Source organism: Euprymna scolopes, chromosome 14, assembly GCF_053919585.1.
Source record: "Euprymna scolopes isolate OS-2025 chromosome 14, ASM5391958v1, whole genome shotgun sequence".
Classification (NCBI taxonomy): domain Eukaryota; kingdom Metazoa; phylum Mollusca; class Cephalopoda; order Sepiida; family Sepiolidae; genus Euprymna; species Euprymna scolopes.
In genome coordinates, this window is record NC_136495.1 from 62,095,689 (window position 1) to 62,122,631 (window position 26,943).

The window sequence follows — 26,943 nt, forward strand, 5'->3', positions numbered from 1 at the left end:
AAAGTAAATTTTTCACTCCTGGAGGGGGAAACCCCGCAGGCTCGCCCTGTTTAAAATAAAGCAATAATAGCAAACATTTTCTTAAATGATGTTGGCTGCTACAATTTCGTTGACTCAATGTTTCAGCACCTTTTGTCATTTTACATAAACTGCCCATAAAATTCCGACAATAGCATGGTCTTTATTCTACATAAGTACCCCATTTTGTGATAAAATATAACTTAATTTTGTTATAATAAGAATGTTTTATTCTGTTTATGAAATGATTTTCTTTTCAATACATGAGGATATTTTAAGAATTTTAAAGCCAGTTTAAATGACTTTTATTCAACAGTTTATATGCTTTCAATTAAATTCATGGCCAGAAGTCTGTGGAAACAGCTCCCAGACCTGGTCCCCCCCCCCCACACTTCTGTCATTGATGAGGGATCTGTCTGTCAAGTTGAGACTGCCATTTTGGAAGATGGCGCATTACTGTTCGCCAAATAGCCAAAGATGTCAAGATTAGTACAGGGTCTGTGGAAACTATCATTCATGACCATTTGCATATACATAAGGTATCTGTTAGATGGATTCCCAGGTTGCTCACACCATTCCAAAAGCGAGAACGCATCGAGTGCTTGAGGATGAATTTGGAGATGTGCCAAGAAGATGAGTCAAAGTTTTTCAAAAGACTGATTACACAGGATGAAACCTGGGTCCATCACTATGATCCAGAGACCAAAGCCCAGTGAATGCAGTGGAAGCACTTGGACTCACCACCTCCAGAGAAGGCAAGGGTGCAGCCCTCCGCTGGCAAGGTCATGCTCACAGTCTTCTGGGACAAGGACGGAGTAGTGATGACAGATTTCCTGGCAAAGGGTACCACAATTACAGGAGCCTATTATGCTTCACTTTTGAGGAAATTAAGGGAAGCTATCAAAATCAAGAGACGGGGGCAAGATCAGCAAAGGTACCCTCCTCCTGCAGGACAACGCTGTGGTCCACAACTCGCATGTCGCCAGATCAGGAGCACAGGCATGTGGTTATGAAATTCTGCCCCATCCTCCCTACTCTCCTGACCTTGCACCCTCTGACTTTCACCTCTTCTCAGCCATGAAGTTGTTTTTGAAAGGAAAGCGTTTCCCAGATGATGCAGCCTTGATTTCTGAAGTTATGTTGTGGTTGGAGGACCAACCTGGGGTGTTCTACAAAAACGGTCTCCAGAGCTGCATCAAACGATGGGAGAAATGCATAACTCTGGGTGGTTCCTATGTAGAGAAAGACTAATTACTGTGCCAAATTTTGTTGCTCTACTCCTATGGGAAGTGGGTCAGAGGCATTACTTATTGCACACCTCTCGTATATCTGGATTTCATAGATATAGATCTACAGTTAAATGATAGATTTTCAAATAGATTTATTCCACTTCTGGGCAAGGGAAAAGTGACATGAAAAGATTAGAGAGAAAGAGATACAGCAAATATTCATAGTTTTTTAGGTGATCTGCTGCCATATTAAAATTGTACTTTTTCATGCAGTCCTTGAATGTTTTGTCTTAAGTATCATGTCAACACAAAGTATCCATTAAATCTTTTGTAATTTTCTGTATCCACCATGAGATTGATTTTACAATTTCTTACTATTTTTCAAGCAGTCAGAAATGCTGACAGTAGATTTAGAGGTCTAATGTCTAACCTCAGAAAATGAGTCAAGTTGGTCCCGACAACTTCCTGAATTTATTAGTTCAGTATTTAAAAAAAGAAAATTTTCTACAAGATTTTTACAATAGTTTTTGAAATTCTGTAGTCTAATAAGTTACTGTTACAATGATGGGTAAAACAGGATTTTGGTAATGATTGTCATTTTTGCAATCAAAGCAAATCATTCTATGAGGTAGCCACTTATTTTTATAACATTTATGATCTTTTTGAGCTGTCACTAAGGCCACAAATTCATTGACTGCAAGCTCACACAGAGAAGTATAACCCCCCCCCACTCCACCCCAGGTCTGATCCAATCAAAAGTCAAAACCTTATATCTCCTTTTTATTTGCCTCCTAAATAAATACTAGAAGGCAGTGACTAAATATCATTAGTCTTAAAACCAAAGAAGATTACCAATGTGAAAGAGTAATGTTCCTACTCTTATTGTAAGATTTCTTCCTAAGAGTAATGTTTTATAATATAAAATAATTATCCTACCAATAGAATTCCACTTGATGACTTTATTCATTATTAAATAACCCATAGATCGTTAACATGCCATAAAACAAATGAAACATGATCTAAATGAACAAAGCACTTCTTTAAGAAGTGATTTGCATAGCAGCATATGATGCTAGTGTACATGTTTATTTTTCTCTAGCTGAAAAATTAAGGCATTAATCTTGGCTTCTAATAAAAATGCTGCTTGATAATTTTTGCATGGTTATCAGCTGATAAGCCTCAGAATTTAAGATTTTTTCTTAGTTTTTTTTTACATTTAATATTTCATTCACGACTTCTTTTAAAGTGGGTTTTGTTTTCAAGAATCTGCGGAATAAAGTCACAAATAACTCCAAAAGGAAGGCCTTATGAATTTGAACTATAATGTCTTTAAATCTTACAGTCAAAATGTGGAATACTTGAATTTTTTCAGCTTGATGATCTTAAGTTGCAAGTATATGATTGGCATATATTTCACCTTTTTTTTCTTTTTTTTGCTTCAAACTCTGTATTTTTACAGGACATCAGAAGACAATTATTAAGATATCCAAATTTTCTTCTATACAGAGTTAGAAACAATTTGGTTTTAGTCAGCTAATGTACTTCCTAACTTCCGGCGTGGCTGCTACCAGAGGCAAATCAATTCCTTCGCTTTTTCTCTTCCGCCTATATCTCCCCTCTGCATGTACTCTTTTTTTTTTTTTTTTTACATTACATTTTTTACATTTTCCAGTCGTTCTTTTTTTTTTTATTTAATAATCATTGAAGTTTTTTCAGTCTTATTTGAATTAAGAATTATTGAAATTAGTTTGTTTTTTGTTTTGTTTTTTTAAAGAATTATTGAAAACCCTATATAAAATCTTTTAAAACTATTTTGGGAATATTATATATTGGATACGTTTTTTATATGATGTTTGAAAATTTTCATTTCAATAATTTTATTTTTATACTTTCATAAACATATTTATTATATAAATTCAAATAAAAAACCTTAATTTTCAAATTAAAAAATATTTTAATAATTTCATAAATATATTTCTTAAAAAATTTCAAATGAAATAAAAACTTATTTTTTAATTTTTGTTATTAAAAGTGCAAGGAAAGACTAATTGCGATATTTTTATCTGTATAATTTCGTTAATTTTTATTGTATATTTTTCAATAATGTCCCTTTTTTTTTTTTTTTTTTTTTTTTTTTCAATAAATCGCTTCACGATAGAAATATTAAAGAACAATAAAAGTGAAGAAACTGATTTGCCTTGTCACTGCTTCCTGTCTAGAAGTTAGGAAGTATGTTAGCTGACTATGACCAAAAATTCTGTACCAAGGATACTATGTTTTCTAAATCTAGAATTTTTATTTTTTAATATTTTAACTTTTTTAATGTATCCGAACATTTAAGTATTAAGAGAAAATACAATGTTGTAAATTAGTGATAATGATTTGGCAGTTAGAATAAAATGATTCTTCTTTTCTTTAGTTTTCACTAAAATGTTACTGAATCTTTAAATGTGTAACTTGTTTATTCTTTATTAATATCAACAGTTAATTATTATGCAGAGAATAATTTATATAAATAAGGCATATAATAGTTATTTATGAAGATATAAAAATCAAGTTTATTTATGAAGATTTAAAAATCAGATTTATTTATATACAAATTATGTTTATTTATGAAGATATAAAAATCACGTTTATTTATGAAGACATAAAAATCAGTTTTTTAAACTGGACAATGAACATTTCATTATTATTTTAATTGGTTGAAATAATATTAACATCGCAAGTCCAAATAATTCACATAATCGTCACATACAAAATTTCAAAACTGAACATTTCGCAAAAACTCAAATAAAAGGAAGGAATTACACAAACGGCAAAATCATGAAATGAAATAAATTAGATTTGAAACGAGAAAATAACACACTATATCATCATCAAAGTAAAAGCATTGTAGAAATGATTCTGTGCTGTTTTAAATATTGTACTTGTTTTAAGTCTTTACTTATATTTTTATTACTTTCTTTTTTTTCTCTCCAGAAAATTTGTTCCAAGAACTGAATCAGTTCAGTTCCTTTCCAGACAAAGATAGTAAAGCTATAAGTTTGCAGCACAATCTAGAATCTGAACCTTATAGTCGAATCAGAAGAAGCTTTCCAGACAACACTGAACAACAAGCAGAAGAATTTTCTGACAAAACACATCTGGATGAAATTTCCAGAGATGTACTTCCTAATTTAGCTTCTGGCAGAGTAAGTGTATTTTTTGTTTTTCTTTCTAGAAATCCAATTATATTTGGTTTATTAATGTAATATCCAATGATTCTCCCCACCTCTACCCATAATTTCACTTTTTTCTGGTTTTGTAAAAGTGACATCACCTAATCAAAACATATTAAAACTTATATTTCTCACATGCAACATGGACACATTATAAAAAAAAATAATGTTTTACTTTGATTTAAGAGCACATAAACCGTAATACTTTTTTTATCATGAAGGCTTCAAAGTCACTTTTTAACTTCAAACAGTTATTGAGTAAGCATTATGCCAGCTATTTAAAAAAAACAAAAAAAACTTTATATCTCGCTAGCGGTATTTATCCGGCTTTGCCTAGGTGACTTTTTGTTTCATGAACAAGAATAGTGAAATTGAAATAAATGTAATTCTCAAAAAAAGTATGGTGTGTAAGTTAAAACACTGACCATTTTGGATTTTTTTTTTTTTTTTTTTTTTTATAGAAGTTATTATTCTCGCAAGTGACCACACACCTCTGTCTAGCCTATCAGGTGACAAGATCGAAGAAGAAAAAAGAAAAGAAAAACTTAAGTCTATAGATAGGTTCTTTTATATACATGTGGCAGTAATTTGTATTTGGGAATGAAAGGGATGAATTGGAGAAAACAGTCAGTTGAGTTAGGAAGCCAAAAGAGAGTGGAGATGTTGAAAGTTGGTGTTGTGAGTTAATGGTTTACCTTAAGAGGAATTGGTACGAATTGGTGAGAATGAGTTCTGACATTTTTTTTTTTTTTTGTTTGACAGACATCTTTTGGTTTTTTGGACATTGCTTCATTCACATCTGAGTTCACTATCAGTTGCAAGAGAAAAAGAAGGAACAAAATGCTGCTGCTGTTGTGGAAAAATTAAGAACAAAATCTGACTCGAGTCTGCATTTTGTTCTCAACTCAAAAGAATTTACATGACTGAAATAATAATTAATTTCTTTAAGATATTGTTCGGTAACAAAAAACTATAGATAATCTTTCATTTTGTTTATTTTTCTAATCATGATTTTGTGTGAAATTAACCTAATTTTATTATCTTTTGGTCATTAAATTCATTGAATGAAATTGTTTAAAATAAAAACTTAATTAAAACAGTTACATTCACATACCAACTACACAAATGATATCTTGTTTGACCGTTTAAATTTTTTTATTTTCATCTAATAATGGCTTCAAATAACTGACTTGTTTATTATATGGTAAAATAATAAAATAACAAGTAATTTTGAAGTCTTTAAACTGTCAAATACTAATGGGATCTATTCAGAAACCTTAAAACTGCAAGGGTGACCCAATGATCGTCTTTGAGATCACACTACGATAAAACAACACAAAACAAGTATTTGACATAAATCAGTAAAGCTGTGAGTGTTTACAATTACACAACTGAATTTATTTCTTATAGAAATTCTAGTTCACTTAGTACAATCTTTTTATTTTAATTTTGAAAAAAAAAAAATCAGTTGTTAATAAGTGATTTGAAAAGTGAGATTTGTTGAGAGAATAAAAACGGCTTTCCTCCTCATAGTGGTGCCCCACTTCTGAATATGTCTAATAAGAAAGAATATTGATCAGGATTAAATATTTGGTGGTAATACAGAGAGTGATCCGGGCTATTTTTTAAATCGTATTTCCACATTTAATTAAGGTTTTGATGTTTTTTTTATTCAATTGTAAGGTTAAAGTACAGAATAGGTACAAAACACCCTCCCTTCCCTATGTTAAGAATGGCTTTTTAAATAATGTTATTATTTCAGCACGGATCAGTCTCTGCATGAGTATCAAATATTGTATGGCACAATCATGTTGACATACCAGTTCTCGCCAGATCACCAAAGTTAAGCAATGTTGAGCATGGCCAGTACCAGATGGGTGACCATTTGGGAAGGCAAGGCGCTGTATGTACCGCAAGGTAAAAATACCAAAAAACTTCATTCAAACAGTTTTGACGCAGTCTATTCTTCTCTCGATGGTAGATGAGGCTTTGTTAAGCCATGGTAGGCAGCCCATCTAGTGATGGCATCACAATAAAAAATACCGTTGATAGCCTTGGCGAATTTCCAGCCATTAGAAAAAAACATGAAAGATTCCATGGAATTTGTTCATGTTTCACTTATGCCTACTGGCATTGGATGAAACATTTCTATTTCTTTCTAAATATTAAGGTCGATTGGCAAGTGAATTATTTTCTGTTTTTTTTTTAAGAATACAGATATTTTAAGTTGTGTAAATAGTAGTGTCAACTTATTTTGAGCTGCAGAGGAAATGATTAAAAAACAAAATCTTAAAATTATCTTCGATAGGTACAAATTGTTGGCAGGAAGACATTTTATTGTTCCAGACGATGTCATAGAAAAAATAGGTACATCAATATCTCACTTTAAACTCCTTCACTTGACTAGTTAAGAAGCTAAACTTACTCAAGGAGCTGAGGTTCAACAGGATCAGGAACCACATGTGCCATGTTCGGACAGGGAACACATACTCATACTTGACCTCCAGAAACTCGCTACTTGTATTCACCTGTTTTCAAAAAAAAGAAAATATAATCTTTTTCTAACACATCTGCTCTTGACCTTCAGCTGGTGCTTGAAGAAAGCAATCAGATCCTGATCAGCAAGATTCAACCACTGGGTCATCTCTTTGACATGACGTTCACACCATCATTCGCACAACACACTTTTCATCTCTCTCTGTTCCACAGCAGCTTGACATAGTTGATTATTTAGCGACAGAAAATGTTCAAGATTGATACAAGCAACCACCTCATTGACATATTCTCAGAATTCAAAATGTAGTACCTGTTCTGATATTGCATTCCATCTTTTCTGGCTCAGTCAGTGGAGGAAAAATTCTAAATTGAGGCATTTTTTTTTAATTCTTTGTCTCAATCTAGTGTTCCTTTTTAGGAACTAGATTTTCACCATGTTAAAAAATGATCTTGTCTAATTCTGCCTCTGTGGAGAGGTAAGTAAAGTCCATGAACCAACTTAAGTTTATTTACTTGAATGCAACAACAACAACAACAGCAACACAGTACCCACCCGTGTGCCAGATACTACCAGTCAGTATCCAAGCCTTCTAGACGTTTTTCTCACAACTTCTCCTGAGCTATGTTCATGTTCCATTCTATCTCCTTTGGAATCTTCCGACCACTCAGTTGTATCAGTTAAGATAAAAATGAAATGTAATAAGTCTTCAGACGCACCTCTCCACCGTACTGTATATCGATACTCAATGGTTGACTGGGATAGTTCCCGTACATTTATATCTGATCTACCTCTGCATTCAATGTTTAAAAAGGATGTGTCCTCTATAATATCAGACCTGACCGAATGGTTAATTGTAGGCATAGACCGATTCATACCACCCAAAAAATTCCAACAAAAACCTAACAGCCAGCCATGGTTCTCCCCAGAATGTACTGCTGCCATCACGCACAGAAATCACTTTTTCCATAACTACCAACGTAATAGATGTACTGAGACTAAAGCTGCTTTCAGGACTGCCAGCAACCACTGTAAAAGAGTAATAAAAAATGCAAGAGAGCTATATGCTCAGTCCGTTAAATCCAAAGTAGCTGAGCAGTGGCTTGGTTGCCACCAGTTTTGGCAAATAGCAAACAGGATCCTGAACAGAAGTGTGCGTTCTATCCCAACCACCATCAACTCCTCGTATTTCCTCCTAAAACAGACAACACGCTATGCAACATACAAATATCTGTACGTGAGGTCGCCAAACTAATCAAGAACCTTGATTCCAGTAAAGCAACTGGCCCTGACGGCATTTCAATTATAGTGTTGAAAAAGCTTCAACCCGAGCTTGCCCCCATACTTACAAAACTGTTTAAGCATTGCCTTAAGGATAAGTGCTTCCCAACACCATGGAAAACCTCATCAGTATGCCCTGTATTTAAGAATTTAAGCGATAAATCATCTCCCTCTCAGTACAGACCAATAAGTCTCCTGTGTGTCATGAATAAGTTGCTGGAATCCATATTAAATAAAGAAGTAGTCAACCACCTCACCAGAAATAACCTTCTTAGTGACATGCAACATGGTTTCCGTTTTGCTAGATCTACAGCAGATGTGCTAACAGTTATATCTCATAGGATTAGTGAATCTCTTGACAAAGGCATCCTTTCTAGGGCAATTGCTCATGACATATCAAAGGCCTTCGATAAAGTATGGCATAAAGGCCTACTTCACAAGATTTCTAGCTACTGTATAACTGGAAATGTTTTCTCAATCATTAAATCATTTCTCTCTGATATGCTCATAAGAGTAGTGGTTGATGGGCAAAAATCAGAGGCCCACAGTATTATAGCTGGAGTCCCTCAGGGATTCATCCTGGGCCCAACTCTCTTCCTGATCTACATCAATGATCTCCCAAAGCACATACTTAAATCATTCGTGACATCTATGCTGATGACACAACCATCTATGGCAACTCTTCAAAGGCTGTAAATGACAAAGTTCTCTCTGATTCTCTCTTCTCTGATCTTGAGCGCGTGGTACAGTGGGGAAAGAGGTGGCTGGTTACTTTTAATGCATCTAAAACCAAGCTCCTATCTTTACATCATCAATGCTCTGATCCCCATCTGGCATCAATTGAAATGAATGGCTCTCGTCTTGGGGAGGCTCCATGTTTTGACAAGCTTCTGGGATTGGCCCTTACTGAAATGGAACATGTACATCAAATCTGTTGCCAAAGTTGCTGGAAAAATTGTAGGATCCTTCTACCGCTCCAGAAGATATCTCACTACTGATGCAATTCTTCTCTATCTATATAAAAGCCAAGTACGTCCAAGGATGGAGTACTGCTGCCACATTTGGGCAGTAGCTGCTAAAAACAGCCTATCCTACTTTGACAGAGTACAAAATAGCCTTTGTGGCTTAGTGGGGGATGCCCTTTTCTCTTCCCTGCAACCTCTCTCCCACAGAAGAGATATTGCAAGCCTGTCTTTGTTTTATTGTTACTTCCATGGCAAGTGCTCGTCTGAGCTCCAATCTCTGGTCATCCCTCGCCAATCTTTCACGATAAACACCTGTCTAGCTGAAACTACTGTCAATAATTTTCCCCACTCTTTATCTGTGTCAAAATCAAAACGTAGATTCCATGAACAAAGCTTCTTTCTTAGAAGTGCATGCCTGTGGAACTCTCTTCCGTTTGCCTGTTTCCCACCTGACTACAACTTGAATGTCTTCAAGTCCAACATAGACAAATTCCTGATGAATCGCCCCCTTAAGACACTTTATCATATCTCCAATACTAACGATTACTATGATACTATCCCATTGATTACTGTACATGCAATAACCCTTATCCCCGAGTAGCTTCCGGGCCTTGATAAGTGGTGACTACTATGTAAAAAAAAAGAGTACTTAACAATTCTTTGGGAATTTTTTTTTTTTTTTTTTTTTTTTTTTCAATAAATATGGAATAAAGTTCAGTGTAAATATAAATTTTATCATTTTTCCTTTCTTTAAAAAACAAATTAAATTTTTAAAATTTTGTGAGCTTTTTTAGAAAGCTAGCATTCATTATCGACTATTGATTCTTTTTTTATGGATTAATAATTGGTTGATATTGTCATTTATTAAAAAAAAAAAAACAAGAGACTTTTCTTCAAACTTAAGAGCATAGTTTCTTTTTTTTTTTTTTAATTTTGACTTGTATTTTTTCTTTTACTATTCGCTCTTGCATCTAAAAAAAAATGTTTCTTCACTTTTTCCAAAGATCTTATGAATACAGTTCTGCTTTTACATTATGCAGATTTGTTATTGTTTAAAAAATTTAAGATTAAAAAATTATTTAACACTTAGTTCGAACATTTTATAAGAAGGAAATTTTTTTTCTATTCTTTTGTTTCAATAATACCACAAGAAATCTATCAGATACTTTGGATTGGCAGGCCTAGAATACCTGAATTGGATGAGAATTTGCTCGAATGATAGCTTAGATTGCCTGAATAGTGAATCAACAGAAGCCATCAGTGATTGTGCTTTAATCTGTTATACATTCTGCCATACTAGAAAATTACTCACACCAGAGAATATCCTATAGCTTTACAAAGCTACAATTCGCTCATGCATGAAGTATTGTTACCACATCTGGTCTGTTTCATCTACCACTAGTTTCTCACACTTAGACCAGGTCTAAAAAAGAGTCTCAGATCTAATGGGTTTTGCACTGTCAGCCAAGATCCAACCTCAGTCCCATCGCTACAATGTCATCTTCCAGTGTCTATTTTACAAGTGTTTTAATAGAATGTGCTTTGATGAACTCGTTACATGTGTACTCCTTCGATGTACATACTCCTGACTAAGCCGACAAGCAGCAAAATCCCACCCCTTCACTGTCAAGGTCCCTAGATTCAGAAAAGCCTTCTACATTAATAGTTTCTTTCCTCAGACTGCTAGACTTTGGAATTTCTCCACTGTTTCCAGCTTCTTTAACTACTAACTTGCAGAAGTTTAAATGTAATGTGGACAAACATTTCACTGCTCAACTCCCCACAATTCCGTGTAGCCCCTTACATTCCAAGCGGCAATATACCTTGTTTGGAGTGAAAAAGAGTAAAAAAAAAGTAACATTAATAATAAAACTATATAAAGTTATTATATTGGATTTTTAAATTACATGTCAGTACATTTGATAAATTAATATTTTATTTTACACTGTCGTATAATAATCGGAAAATCTGCATGCATTCAAAACAAAATTCTTTATATTTACACTCTGGCAACATCTGTTAGATCCTAAAATGTGAGAATAAATTTGCTTTTAAATCTTTTCATTTATCTTTTAAAATTTAATATTTGTTTTTAATGTCATTTCAGGAAGCAGCCAAACCACCAGAAATGAATGCTTTCGTCTCTGACCAAATGATAAATAAATCGTCTCATCCAGACAAAATGAACATTTCACAAAGTATACCATTGCCAAAATCGTTACAATCTCAAAATAGTATAGTTGGACAGAGACTGGAAGTTAATTTGCCTGTTCAAACACATGATAATGTCAATGTACAAAGACAACTTAATCAACCTCTTGTCAAAGCTGAAGGTAATGTAAATGTACAGAGACCAAGCCAATATGCAAATAATGCCAATGTATTACAGCAGCCAATGCAGGCCCAAAGCAATGTTAATGGACTTCAACAGCCAGTCGTGGCCCAAAGTAATGTTAATGGGCTCCAGCAGCCAGTCCAGTCCCAAAGCAATGTTAATGGGCTCCAGCAACCAGTCCAAGCCCAAAGCAATATTAATGGACTCCAGCAGCCAGTCCAGGCTAAAAATAGTATAGCTGAACAGCAAATGCATGCGAAATCTAATCTTGTGCAGCAACCTCTTCAATCTAAATTTTACAATAGTTTAGCAAGTGGTTCTGAACATAATTCTTTAAATAAACTTGTTTCAAACCCAAATGGACAGTTTGCTAATAATATCGATAAAGTTAAAAATAACTTACCAATTAACAGAAATGGTCAGTCTGGAAGTGACCCAAATGCATTGCCCTTGAACCAACAGTATTATCCTGTTGTAAAACCAGATCCAAATCGGCAGATGATTGATAATGGTGGTCTGACTGCTGACCAATCAAAATCTTCCTCGATCAATGGCAATGACGAATTTGTTGACAAATCTATGGCAGACAATCAACATTTACCAACAAAAAACCCCGATTATCATTCAGAATTTGGTATGGATAATAAGCTTCATGCACCACATGTGTCTGACAATGAAGTAAATTTTCTTCCCTCAGAAAGAAACCAACAAACAGGGCATGTTATCTCCCAACCAGAGATGCCATCAAAGGTGTCTTCAAGCAAATTGCCATTTTTCATGATTTCAACCATAAAGAATGTACAAAAAGAAACAGAACACAGTCAAGAGTTTGGAAAACAAGGTAAGTTCTCTATTACTCTTCTTAAGTCAACCACTTTGAATACAAGGAATAAAACTTATGAATTCATCAAAGCATCGTCCTTTATTATCCATAATAACAAACAATTATTTCGGCACAGACTTAGATATAAAGTTAACCATATATGTACTTATTTTTCTTAGGCCATCATCAGTGCTCGTATATATGAACAAAACAAACAACAACCTTTACGGAAAAAAAACTTTAACATTCCGTATTCAATGCAGATTATTAAATTAAATGTAGAATACAAAAGTTTTTCTCTGTAGTGGTTACTGTTTTTTGTTGATATGTATGGGCACGAGCCCTGATGATGGCCTAAGAAAAATAAGTACATATATGGTTAACTTTATATATATCTTAGTATGGACTGAAACAATTGTTTGCTATTATGGATAATAGAGTATGATTTTTCGATAAATTCACAAGTTTTGTTCTCTGTATTCAAAGTAGTTAACATAATAGAAAAGTGTTTGTAGCTCTAGCTGTGCATTGTTGAGTTATTAATAGAATTTTGTTTTTTTAAAAACAATATTTGAAATATATATAGTCGTCCACAAACAGACTGTTTTGCAGTATCACGACTCTTCAGTGTGGGTAGACTAGCACTCATCCTGAACCAATGATCGAACCTACAAGCATCTAATTGATAATCGGCAATTCTATCCTCTGGTCCATGAATTCAATGCCCGCAGACAATATCATCAAATGTCTATAGGTGTGTGAAAATGTTTTTGCATATACTTTCTATTCTTTATACATATATATATATTTCTTTATATTATTCTATTCTTTATACATACCAACCTTAAATATAAGTTCAATGATTGTTAATGTAACAGCATATGTAAATAAATATTTTTAATAATAACTAGCGGAGGTGGGTGGGGGGGTTACCTGGCTTTGCGTAGGCACAAAATATGCTTAAATATGATGTTTTAATTTGTCCAAATTTTGTATATATTATTAGTTGTGATTTCAAAAGTAAATAAGATATTTGGGTGCCATCAGCTAGAATCGAAACTGAAACTATAGCATTCAAAGCTGGTGACGTTACCACTGTACCATGATGACACGTATATAAATTGATTTAAAATTAAGAATAAACTAAGATGAAAATACAAAATGTTTAACGATTTTTAAAAATTTTGATCCATTTATGACCCATTAAAAACTATTTTAACTGGCTAAAGACCTATAAAAAAATGGCCTGTAAAAAATCCAATCATTTGAGGCTCCTAGCGGTGCTCTGTTTATAGTTTTGGAAGAGATAGTTTGAAAATATGGAGACAGACCAACAGACAGATCAATATATAGCTGTTTATATATTAGATTAGTACCATGTGGTTTTGTATATCTATACTTCGAAATGACTTTTCAATTTAACTTTAGATTGCATATCTTATATAATGATTAGTATTATTTATTTGATTAAGGTATTCTATAAAATTTGTTATTTACCAAGTTAACTATTAATTATTATAGCCATTTTCATTGGGCAATATTGTGCATATTTTTATGATTTTTTTGCATAGTACAAGGTGGCTGCTCTTTCTGAGAAGTGATTCCTAAACCTCTTTCTTAATTGGAGGTAAGCTCCATGCATTTGTTTTGATGATTTTTGTTTGTTGTATCACTATGTATTTTTTTCTGATTGAGAATTTTCTAGTTTTCTGACGAATCCATGGAAGCAAGATCCGGCACTGACATAATAGTTTTTTCTGTGAACGAAACAGATATGTATTTGTGCCAGTGTTTTTTTGCTTTGAGCAAATAATTGGTAAAGTGAATAAAATTTTATTCTTTGGAATGTAGCAAAGATGTTGTGTATGTGTGTGTATGTATATATATATATATATATATATATATATATATATATCACTAGGTTACCTGTTTGAGGAGAGTTAAATTAATTCTTTGAACACAACAGTTTTACATAATTTTTATGCCCCTTACAAATATTAAAATCCCAGTATATAATGCTACTAAACCTTATGTCTAGAATTCTTATTCCAATTTTCATTAAAATCCATTGCATGATTTTGATTCTAGAAAATGAACTGCTATGCAAAAAAAAAAAAAAAAATCACAAGAATATTAATTAGTGTCTAATATCTATTGCTAAAATTTCACAAAAGTCAGAGGAATTTTCACAATTTTGCTAAATTTGAATGTTTATTTTGAAAATGTTTTTGTGTTACATTGAAAAATACAAACATTTTATCTTTTATGAAATTTGATTATTCTGTATTCCATCTATCCAAGAGACTATTTTGACATTTCAATTTAATGCTTTATTTATTACTAGCCTGGATGCCTGGCGTTGCCCGGGTGTTTGGAGGTGTGTGTTGAGCAAAAAAAAAAAAAAAAAAAAAGTGGTAGTAGGCAGGCAGGCTTGAACCTGTACTGCGAAGGAGAAAAAGAATGTGAAAAAAAAGTAATGTCTTTGCTGTTGTGCCCATCGCCAAATCAGAAGTGGCGAATGTTTAAATTAAGGCTAGTCAATTGAAAAGAGGCGGTAACTTTTGAAAACATCGGCGAAAAATGCGACCCCTCCCTGTAGAAAAGTGTTCAGTTGAGGGCGAAGGAATTAATGTTTTCGCCAATTTTTTTATATTTTTCGTCTGAAGGGTCGAGCTTCAAAATGATACCAATTTTGTGAAAATCCGTCGCCTCTGTCGACAGTTTTAAGCAATCATACATGCATACATTTAAGACTTAACAGACAAGTAAGATTTATATAATAGACTAGCAGGGTTGGCCGGCATTGCCCGGGTGTTTGGAGAGAAAAAAAGTGTTAGTAGGCAGATAGACTTCAACCCATGACGCGAAGGCGGAAAAGAAAGTGAAAGAAAAGCTGAGATCTTACTACTATGCTAAGACATGAGAGGAAGTGAAAAGCTTCAAATTTAACAATTAAAAAGTTGACTTGTAGAAATGAGTTCACACAGGCGCAGAAATGAACGTTGGCTGCAGGCCAGTTTCTGTCGTATTTTGCTTCTCCATGATGTTGGGGAAAACCAATGTTTGCTTCTCCATGATGTTAGTGGGAGCTCTCAAAATGAGTAGCAATTGTCTGATATGAGGGGTTTCTCCAACATTGGTCAAAGCTAATTGCGTTTCTGGAGGTTCTGGCTAGAAAGCCATGCGGCCTACTTCACTCCGATTAGTTTTGCTTTATTTATATGAAAAAAGACAAACAAACACGCGAAAGGACGGAATAGAGGGAATTTATAAAAGTCGATCAAAATAAATGTAGAGACGATGTCCGTTCGCAAATCATAGATATTATAATCTAGGGAGTATATAAAAAGTTCTAAAAAATAGTAACGTGGTCGAGAATCAGCCACTCCCACCAAAGCCTTTCTTGAACATACAAAAATGCGCCCGCCAAATCTTGCTCATGAAAAGTATAGTTTGTAGTAATTTCTATTTAGAAAGTAACATTATATGGGGGAAAGAGTTTATAATTCTGTTTTCCTGGGCACCTGGGCAACTCTGGGTAACCCTGTGAAAATGAAAATAAAATTAATTGTTCCAAAAATATTTTTTGATTTTTAGATGATGGCTGGTATTATAATCAAGAAGTTGATGATTCTTTGCATCAAGGTAAATAACTTTTTTTTGCTTGTTTTGTTTTTTTTTGCACTTTAACACTTTCTCTATTAACTCGTTAACCAAAATAAAATACTTCACAAGTGAAAACGGCTAATAAATATTATTATATACTAGCCTATAGGGTAAGCTATTTCTTTCAAAGCACCATATCTTCTGGTGTCTGTTTGCTTTATAGCAAGTTTCTGCTACTGTTTTGATAGCAAATTTCATTTTGTCAAGGCTTGGTATCACTGGAACCTGACAATTCTGGTAGCGCTATCCCTTTTCTGCAGAATGGTTCCATATGACGTGAAAATTTGCCAGACAAACTCTGTTCTCATCGCAACACTGAACTGAGAAGGATGTTAAAACAACCATAAAATGCTCACAGAAAATTATGTGCCATTTCATTATTTATAACAGTGGTCTCTGTTATACATGATGTTTAAGATGGTAAGTTATTGTGAAATTACAGATGTATGTATTTGCTATGACATTGGTAACATCTGGCAGTGCTCATATATTTGAGTTTAACATTCTTATGGCAAGTTTGGAGTGAGTTGGCGCATCACACTATCACTAGTGTTTTGAATAAGCTTCAGTCTTTTATAGGATGCAGTCCTTACAATGAAATCACCCAAGGAAATTTCACAGTGTTTTAAATTCTCTTTTTTTCTCTTTTCTTCTCTCTCGCCTCTTCTTTTGTTTTTCCTTTTTTTTTTTCTCTCTCTCTCAAACTCCCCTCCCCCCCCCTCTCTCTCTCTCTCAGATAACTAAACTTGCTTCACTTGCATCTATTTATTTCTCTCTGTGCAGGTGTAACAGAATCGGAGAAACATGCAGGCAAACAAATGTTGATGAGTGCCCACCACTTTGATATCCCTTTAGGAGCATTGGCCGGTGCCAAGAGTAAGTAATCCATAAATTACCCTGATCTAAGAAATACTGATGCAAGCAAAGAATCAGTAGTTTTGCTAGTGAGGGATCGTGTGTTTCATGTTTTTATTTTATTTATTTTATTTTTAATTATTTATTTATTTATTTGGCACTAATGAATCACCACTTATAAAGACCACATATTACTATAGGACTGCTTGTTTTCCAATTCAATGTTAACAAATGTCATAAGTCATAAATTTTATTCATCATTTTCAATCTGGTTATAATATTTACTATTATCGGACTGACATCGATTAATCTCTATGGTTGAGTGCCTTTTGGTCTTAATAAGTGGTGACTAGATTAAATTAAAAATAGTTCTCCCTCTCTTTATCTCTCTCACACTCCACCTTCTCTCTTATATTTAACTCTCTCTCTACTAACAAAGCTACCAATGTGTTGTTTGCATCAGAATTTCCTTTCTTATCTGTATTAAAATAGAACAATTTGCACTTTTATGACATGTGAGCCATTTTCAAAATGGCCAAATCAAAATAATTTATTTACATTGTAAAATGTGAAACATATTTATATATATTATCTTTCTGAATGTTTGAGATAAGGATTGATGATTAGTTTTATTTGAAACTAGCAGCTGTGCTGTGTCGGCACACACAACGCCGATTCAAACACAAAATCGAGTACACTCAACATCGTCTTACACTCAACGCTTACCCTGTGAATTTGGAGTATGGGAAATTCCCATATGCACAAAACAAAATCACTGAAAAAAACAAAAAAATACACTAAGGGTAATGATAATGAGTAAACATTAGATAAAATGATGGTTAAAATTACTACGAACTCGCCAGCATTTGAAGATGGAATCTTCTGATCCGTAGGCAGACACGTTATCCATTGTGCCACAAGTCCCGTCCGAATGCTGAAAGATGTTACCACGACTGTATACAGACAGTGCTAAATTCCATTGACGTAGGTAACTTTTTTGACAATTGCACCAAACGGTCCAAAAACTCTTATTTCAGGCTTTTTGTTTGACTCGACATTGTTCGTTACAAACCATATATAGATAAGGACAATCTAGGAACTCACACCTTTCAGGAAAAAATTTTTTTTTTAATTTGGCGCATCCATTTGAAAATTTTACTGGTATATATACACACACATAAATAAATAAACATTTAGAATTTTATTAATAGTATAGATTATTCAGACTGCTGTTCTCATCTTCAGTATTATTGGCATAACATGTTAGTTCTACAAGTACCTGTGTCATAGTAGATAAAAATATTTGGTAAAATTTATTTGTAAGTTACTCTTCTTTGAAGGTTCAATCCTCAGTACGGGTGACATTCAGAATATAGTTACTAATTATTTAATACTTCTAGCTAATCATGATTGATGGCACATGAGCATGTTAGACCCGTGTATGAAATAAAGGATTCAGTTCAAAATTCTGTACAGATGCCAGAGTTAAACAGAAAAATGTCCAAGTTCAACAAGATACTGCCAGAAATTGCATGACTTGAAATGCAAACTTTCATTGGTTGATGAATTAATGCCATGTTCTATTACAGCCCTTTTGATTGGTGGATTGAAATTGGAACACCGGGTGTTAACTGGTGTTCAAACCGCCAACTTGACTTTGTGTATTTATTTCATAGAGGTAAGACATGATTTTCGTCTCTCCTCCATACAACCATGGAGTTGTTAATTTAAGAGTGAGTGGCGCCCTTTTTACTCTCCTCAGAGAGATTATTACACCTAACTAATTAGGTTTCATTAAAGATATTATAATATCTTCTTACAACAGCAAATAATGTTGATAATATCGTATTTGACTATTTGGCGAACTTATCTGCCTTTCATTCAACTGGAGCCATAACTAAATGGAACCTTACCAGGAACTCTAAACTCTACTCAGTAGCAATTCAACTAACAGTTCTTACAAAGTCAACTATCAAATTCAACAGAGATGCAAAAAGGTGCAACAATTTTTGTAACCCCTAAAGGAAGATGACTTTCTTTTTTTTATCATACCAGGTAAGTTTGCCTTTCCTTCGTTGTTTCAATGTTCTCTCTGCCAAGTTCTAAATTATGTATGGTATGATTAAATTTCCTACAATACATCTCAAGAAGGTCAGGTTACATCAGGGATCTATGCACAAATTCACCTTTAGTTGAACTTTGACAACTAAATATTTTCATTACTAGCCAAATAGAAAAGTTGCTAGCCAAACCCATGCAATGATAACTCGCTCTAATGTTAGGAATCAAACTATTCCAGGGGAAATTTTGTTTTATTTTCTAAGACGATTCAGACAAAATTTATGAGAGGAAATTCAGAAATTTCAAGAACAATTACAATCAGTGGAACTGTTACCTGCAAATATCACTCAGAATAATTCAGTCAGTTGACAAATGCAAGTTTGAAGATCTCATCAGTGTTAATATTAGTTACTATATTGAAACAACCTCATAGAAAATATTACATTCACTTCAACTTTTACCTGTCAAACTTTGAAAGGTGTCGTTTAGAAATATCCTGTTAAACTTATTGACAAAATGTATAGTTTTACGTTTTTGCAATATCTGTTTATCAATGTTTCCATACTTTTAAAAAAGCTGAGTGCCAAAGTTTTTCAAACTGATATGATGTGATCATGATTACTTTCATTTCAGTTTTATGTTGTTTGATTAGCCAATGTAAAATGTTTACCTACTTATAAAAAACATACGCTTGTTTTGTGTTAAAGAAGAATTTTTTTCTTAATTTAATAAAGAAAATGGGAGAAAATGCCTAAAATTTCATTTCTGTAATGTAAAAAATACCTAATTAAAGTAAGATATTTTTTAATCAATTAAAAAAGATATTAGTTTATTTGCCCAAAAAAAATTATTCGCGTTAAAAACAATTTTAACAATTTTATTATTCCACCCTGTATTATTATAACCATGATAATGAAATAAAATTAAGGATTTATAGTTTTTATTGTATAGTAATTAGTTATGGGTAACATGCTCTCGTTCCATCAGGGTAGAAGTCCCAAGTAATTTACAATTGTATTTTGTGTGTCGCCTGCACTGAGGATTGAACCTTCAGCTACCATAAGAGTGTAACTTGCGACTGAATTTTACCAAGTATTTTATCCACCGTACTGTTGCAATATTTTTTAGCTATAATGGGGTATGATCCTGCAGTTGGAAGATTCTATTTATAAATGATGCTGCTAGGAACTGATGAATCAAATTAATTCACGTTCTGCTACCAACCAATCAGAAACCAGAATTGCTCCATGAATATTAAACCTTTTTTGTAGCAACTTTGCATATGTTTTCTTTGTGTCAACACGAGAAGAATCTTTTGCTCTGTGGCTTCCAACTCGAGAACTGTCTACTGAGAACCAGTCACCTCCAGGACTTGTGTAGAACATCTAACTATCGGAAACTGTTCTGAAACTAAACATGGCTTACATACTCTATTTTGAGTATCGTACTGAGGACTGAACCTTCAGTTATCATAAGAGTGTAACTTTCAACTGGATTTTACCATTTACTTTATCCACTATGCCATGCAAGGATTCGTGGCGTAGTGGACAAAGTACTTGATACAATTTTTTTTTTTTTTCTTTCCAGGTTATTTGGTGCAGATTGTGATAATTGTTAATGTGAAAATTGCAAGCTAGACATCTAAGGTAGAGGGGGGGGGGCATTAAGGAGCTCTTATTAGCAGTTTCTTTTTCATTCATAAACGAGTGTGTTTGGGGTTTATTTTAGCATCTTTCTGGCGGTGTTCTAAGGTTTATAGGGTAAAAGGGCGGGGCAGAAATTCTGTAATAACTTTTTACCTCTTTTCTAATTGATTGAAAATTATCATCTGCCAAAAAAAAGCACCTTTTAATTATATTGACTATTTTTGAGGATATGTAAAATGTTTCTTACAGGTCTAACATCGACATTGAAAAGAGAAACAAAAAGACATTTTGTGGGAGGCTTATTAATATAAATCCTCTTTTTTTTTTTTTTTATCCAAAAAAAACATAGTAAATCTACACCTTGTATACTATTTGAAATTACTAATTCGATATTTCAATATAAGAATGAATATAAGGGAGGGAAAAAAGTTTATATCATTTAATGTTATCAAGAAGAAAACAAGATTTTTAATGTTATCATGTAAAAGAATTAACTCTGGTTGTTTTTCTGTAATTTTCCTTATGCCCTCTCAAGTTGTTTATGTATGTTCAGAGAGAGGAATAGGCTATACGACAAAGAAAGAGGAGGGGAAAAAAGGGAGAGAAATTATGTTACACTTTTTTTTTCCTGAGCAATACTAAATAGCCATTCTTATTACATATAAAAGGTACCATGAAAGTTATGTCGGTAGAAGTCATAACTTTCTCTGTTTGTAGTTGAAACTGCTAATGTTACAACTGCAGATTTATGTATACCTATACCTAAAAAGTACTTAGATTTGATCTAAAATTTAGATGGCACTGTGTTTCCTTTTATTTTAATTTTTTTTAAATATCTTTTTATGTATTAGAAAACCAAAAGCCGATTGTTGGAATAAAAAAAAAATATGTACATAAGTACTAACCTGTTAAATAAAATGAAAAATTTTTGTTTTTAAAATAAATGTTAAAATAAATAATTGTTTTAAATAATGCTCATTTTCTTTCCTTCCAGTGTTAAGCAATGACGTGTGGCAAAAGGATCAAAAACAATATTTGATGAATAAAAAATCTGAAACTTTTGAGCCAATGAGCATGGCGTTGTTTTACAGTTGGATTGCCCTGGCTGCCTTAACAGTTCTTGGAATCCTCACAATATTCAGACACAGGCATAAAGTGAGTCTTCTGTTTCTCTTTCTTGAATTCAAGTTTTATCATTTTGCTTGATTTTCAATTAAAATTGAAAGAATTGAAAAGGTAAGTTTATTAATGTAAATAAGCTTTACTGAGCATAATTCTGGCATGACATCAAAATTACTTAATTTTCTTAAACACCAACCAAGAAAAGATAACTGCACAAAGCATCTATAATTGCCTAATCAAAAAGATAAGTATTAAAAAGGGAGCATAATGTTTCTATTTACTTTGCCTCCCTTAGGTAGTTAGACACCAGGGTCGTTTTTTAATGTGGAGAAAAGGAACAAAAATAAAGATTATCCTAATCGTGAAGGATTTCTCTTCCACTTATCGAGAACAAAAAATTGAAATGGAGCATCAGAAAGATACTACACTTTGATCTTGGCTCAAAGGCCAAGAAACATAGTGTGATTATATTATTACATATGTTAATACAATTATATTTATTTGTGCCAATTTCATAACATATTTTCTTATGGAAAGAGTTGATAAGGTAGACCTTTAGATAAATATATAATTCTTTTAAAAATCTTTTAAGAGTAACATAATTTTAAAAAAATAGCTTTTTGTTGAAGGTAACTTATAGAATGTGATGCAGAGGTGTAATGGATAGACACAAACTGAAGCAAATTAAGAAATATAACAGTGTAATAAGGTATGTAGATTCACCTTGTATTAATACTAGATTGAAGTTCCATTAAAAAAATCCCCCAAAACATATATATTGTACGAATAAAAAATTAATTTCCATAGCTCATTTCACTGTTATATGCCTTAATTTGCTTTAGTTTGTGTCGACTGCTACACCTCTATATTGTATTATCTTCTATTGTAACTAGGACTGTGATAACAATATTCTTTTTATTCTCAGGTATATATCCAACACAGTAAGACACAGTCAATCAACCAAGAACCACATCAGTCTATATAAAAACATAAGATATTAACATATATAGGAGTCAAAACAATGAAAAGAATATGCTGTTGTTACAGTCCTAATTATAACCAATCATGCTGGGAGGGGCTGTCGCACAATCCTGCATCACAGGACCAAATATATAAACAGCTGCTGGGGTGCAACGGGCTGACCACACAGCAAAGCAAGGTTTACCAACCCTAAGTCCTAGTGGTGTTCTTTTACCTCATTTAGTGATGGATTCTTCAAAATTTAATCAGATATTCCCTGGTCACTGGAAACCACCACTCTGATATTCAGAGTACACAAAATGTGTGCATTCCTTAGTCCATGTGACAATACCTTAAACTTGTTTGCTAGCTGTTCATTGTCAGATGTTGTGGTTTAGTTCTTCTTTCGCAGGTGCTCTGATGACAGCTGGTATGCTGTTTCTCTTCGCTGCAGCTGGGGCATCAGTCCTTAGAGTAGATCTGGAATTAACTGGTTTACTCTCAAAACAAAGCAATCAATAATTAATGATAATTCGGAGGTCAATTTCTCATAAACAAAAATAATTATTTGCATAAAATAATTTCATAAGTTCATGCAAAGAAAAGTTAAATGATTTCGGGTTTTCTCTGTTTAATTAACAGACTATTTCCTGGATGCAAAGTTTCCAACTGAAATCAAATTCTTCATTTTCTTGGCAGTTACGAATTTCAAGATTAACTCTCGGTTTTCATTATGTTCACAGAGCGGTATCTTTGGTCGGTTATGAGGAAGGTCTTTTTTCCACTTTGCTCTTCTAGGGAGTCTCCAGCCTTTGAGTTGCCAACACAAAAGCTGATGGGTCCTGATTGAGGCTAGCAAGCAAAATCTCTGCTAAAACAAAATGTTTTTATGGAAACTTTAATTCTAACCCCCATCTCTCTGGGATTGGTATTTTCACCTCTATTCTCTTTTCTTTTCCCCCCGAATCTTGTTTTTCTTTTTCTTTCTTTCTTTTTCTCTCACTGTGGTTGCTGGTGAGGTGGCTTCATGTCACCCAGCATATGAAACGGTGTTACCCTGTAAATTACCTTTATATACATACTAAACAATGCTTCAAGCAAACTACATCAACCTGTTAGTTATTTTTTATTTTTTTTCAAAATAAAATTTAGTAAAACATGAATTTACATCGAAAATTAAAATATTAAATATTACTACGTTTCGTTCAATTTGTGACATTTAACATTACGAATTGGTTTTATTTACTAATAAAACATTAAGTAACTTTTATAGTTCATTTTGATATCTATTATTTTTTTTACCAATTCCTAATATCTGAACTCCTGGTTAAGTCCAGATATGGAGAGTTCTACTGGATTCATATTGAAATGATTGTAAAGTTTGTTTAACTTCTTTTAGTTAATAAATAACTTGTAAATGCTAGTATTATAATAGATGAACTAATTATTTCTTTGTACTGTTTTTTGTTATACGGATAACAAATCTAATAATGATGCATATAATATTGTATTTCATATTTGTATTATTTTGATTAATCTTACAATTATTCCCATTTTGGGTGTTATTGGCACAATGTTTTACGAAACAGGATTGATACTCGTGTATTTTTATTTTTATAAAAATAAACGCAAGAGTATCGATCCTCTGTTTCGTGAAACATTTTTGTCACTAATATTAACAATTAGCATAGATATCCTAAAAAGTTAAGTCAAGAAAACCCTAAAAAAATATCTTAGCTACCCCTGAAAATTGAACTTTCTTTATGATCTACGGACCCACCCTCAAACCTATGGTTCGAATTCTTGCATTCAGAGTTAACCCCTCTTTTCCTTAGTGGAGAAAAAGGAAACATGTATGCAACACCCGAAGAAGATTGCAGGGTACAGCGACCTAAACGTTGTGCCAATAACACCCAAGATGGGAAGAATTGTTTGATTAATCAAAATAATACAAACATTCACATCTCATCTCAAAAATTCAGAATTGTATTTCATATTATTTGGATTGTTCCAATTGTTCTTATTTGGAATGTTATTTTCATAATGTTTTGGTCAATGTAACCTTTGATCTTCTTAAGGGGTATCTTATTGAACTGAGGAATCTTTGTCAAACTCTAGAATCTGCATTATTTAATCCATAGCCATGACCAGGTAGAAGTTTTAACTAATTCACACTTGTATTTTTTAATATAATTCAATTGTAAGTTACTGGAGGTTGAAGGTTCAATCCTCAGTGCGGGCAATACTCAAAAATATAATTGCACATTATTTAGGACTTCTAACCGAGAGCATTTTACTCTTTTGGATTAAATAAATGATTTGTTTGAAATTCTGTGCAAATTGCTGATTACGACAGAAAGATTTCCATATTCAACAATGCATCTGAAGATGGTCGGAGGTTACATTGACTGAAACATTGTGAAAGTAAGACAACATCTGAATAATTCAAATAATATGAATTATCAATCCTCATCTCAAAAATTCAGAAATATTTTATTTTTTATTTATTTATTTATTTATTTTTTTTTTTAGGTAACTGGTTACGTATATGATCTTCGTTACTGGCATAATGGTGGCTATGTAGAAGAAGGCCGACGATTATTGCACAACGCCTATGCTTAAACGAATACAACTTTTATTTTTTACCTCCATGTTTAAGGAGTGTGAATGTTGCAGAGAAAGACAGAGGTGCCTTCATTGTCTACATTCCTTGTCTACCATCTTGCTCTGTAAGCATGTGAGAAAGAAAAAGAAATGTGTAAAAAAAAAAAAAAAACCTGTTTTAATTTATTAGCAATTCAGATATGATTATATTGATTATTTTTGAGGGTTTGTAAAATGTTTTTTCCAGGTTTAACTTTTACATTGAAAAGAGCGAAATGATGAAATGAACAACATTTTACAGCACTTCTATTTTACCAAGATATTTTATGAGTAGCTTATACATGTAAATATATTTTTTTTTACCAAACAGAAATGAAACGTAAATCTACACTTTATATCTAAAACTGCAGCTAATTCAATATAAGAATTAGTGGTACTTCTACAGTATTAGGATGAAATTTTGTAGTCGATAAATGGAGTTTTCAGGTGGAAAACAAGTTTTTTTACTGATTTTTTTTTTTTTTTTTGTCAATTATAATCAATTACAATGGTAGCTTCCAAATTATGCAGTCGAGATTACCTGAATATAACTGAATTATTAAAAAAAAAAACAACTTTAATCGTGTTAGTAGGTGAAAAATTGCGGCCATCTTGTTTAAATCAAAACGCAAAATTATCTCCCTTTTGAACTCTCCTGTGACTTACGATCATTTTCTTCAAATTCTATTTTTTATTTTCTTTAAGAAATAATTTTCTACCTTATCGATTTTCGTAAATTTTAGATATAATCATCTTAAAAATATGAGGAATACATAGATACCATTGTTTTCATGTGAAATTCAGTTTTACGATTTCCGAAATTTCATCCCAATAGTGTAGAAGTGCCAAATTAATTTCACTAATTACATTTATAGGATGTTCCATGAGTTTTACTCTTATAACTAAGTATAATTTATAAATTTAATATGTCATAAGTTCAATTTACTGTCTCGCATATATGAAACCTTTTTGTTGGTTTAATATAGGCCTTCAAAAAATATTAGCTTTAGCCATCAGGATGCATGGTAACACATTTTTAGACTTCTTTTAAGCATATGTTTTTTTGCTGGTATTAATGTATGCATAAAAAAGAACATAATGTTTGGTCTCCAAGATGTAAATTTTTTAGAATTTAGAGAGGGTTGGGATCATCAAAAGAAAAAATCTTTCTATTAATCATATGTAATGGAAAAATGTTTAAAACCTTGGCATACATACATACACACACACACACACATATATATATATATATATATATATATATATATATATATATATATATATATAATGTTTTATTTTTTTATTACCGTTTTATCTGTTTGGTTACGTATGTTTCGAATGTTGGACCATGTTTACAATCCAACAGCCTTGCCAGACCTTACCTTGGTTTCTGTAAGGTCTGACGAGGCTGTTGGATCGTAAACATGGTCCAACATCCAAAACATATGTAACCAAACATAAAATGGTAATAAAAAATAAAACACATATTTGCTCTGCAATAGTATTGAGCACTCTCTTCAGGTTTTTACTAATTACCAGTTTTACTATATATATATATATATATGAGATGCTAATTAAGCCATACAAAATTTTCCACATTTCATCTGCATGAGGATTCATTAGTACC

At 32.7% G+C, this 26,943-nt stretch overlaps 1 protein-coding gene across 2 annotated transcripts in view; it reads left to right on the forward strand.

The window, feature by feature from the left end:
* Nucleotides 1–26,556, forward strand: part of LOC145293049 (uncharacterized) — a 45,751-nt gene extending 19,195 nt beyond the window's left edge. For both annotated transcript variants that reach the window (XM_080139361.1, XM_080139360.1), the window contains exons 2-7: nt 4,227–4,438; nt 11,313–12,381; nt 15,961–16,008; nt 16,813–16,905; nt 21,586–21,746; nt 25,206–26,556. In XM_080139361.1, coding sequence (XP_079995487.1) covers nt 11,334–12,381; nt 15,961–16,008; nt 16,813–16,905; nt 21,586–21,746; nt 25,206–25,295 — 1,440 coding nt within the window. In that variant the 5' untranslated portion in view covers nt 4,227–4,438; nt 11,313–11,333 and the 3' untranslated portion in view covers nt 25,296–26,556. The remainder of the gene's footprint in view (nt 1–4,226; nt 4,439–11,312; nt 12,382–15,960; nt 16,009–16,812; nt 16,906–21,585; nt 21,747–25,205) is intronic.
* The last annotated feature ends 387 nt before the right edge of the window (nt 26,557–26,943 follow it).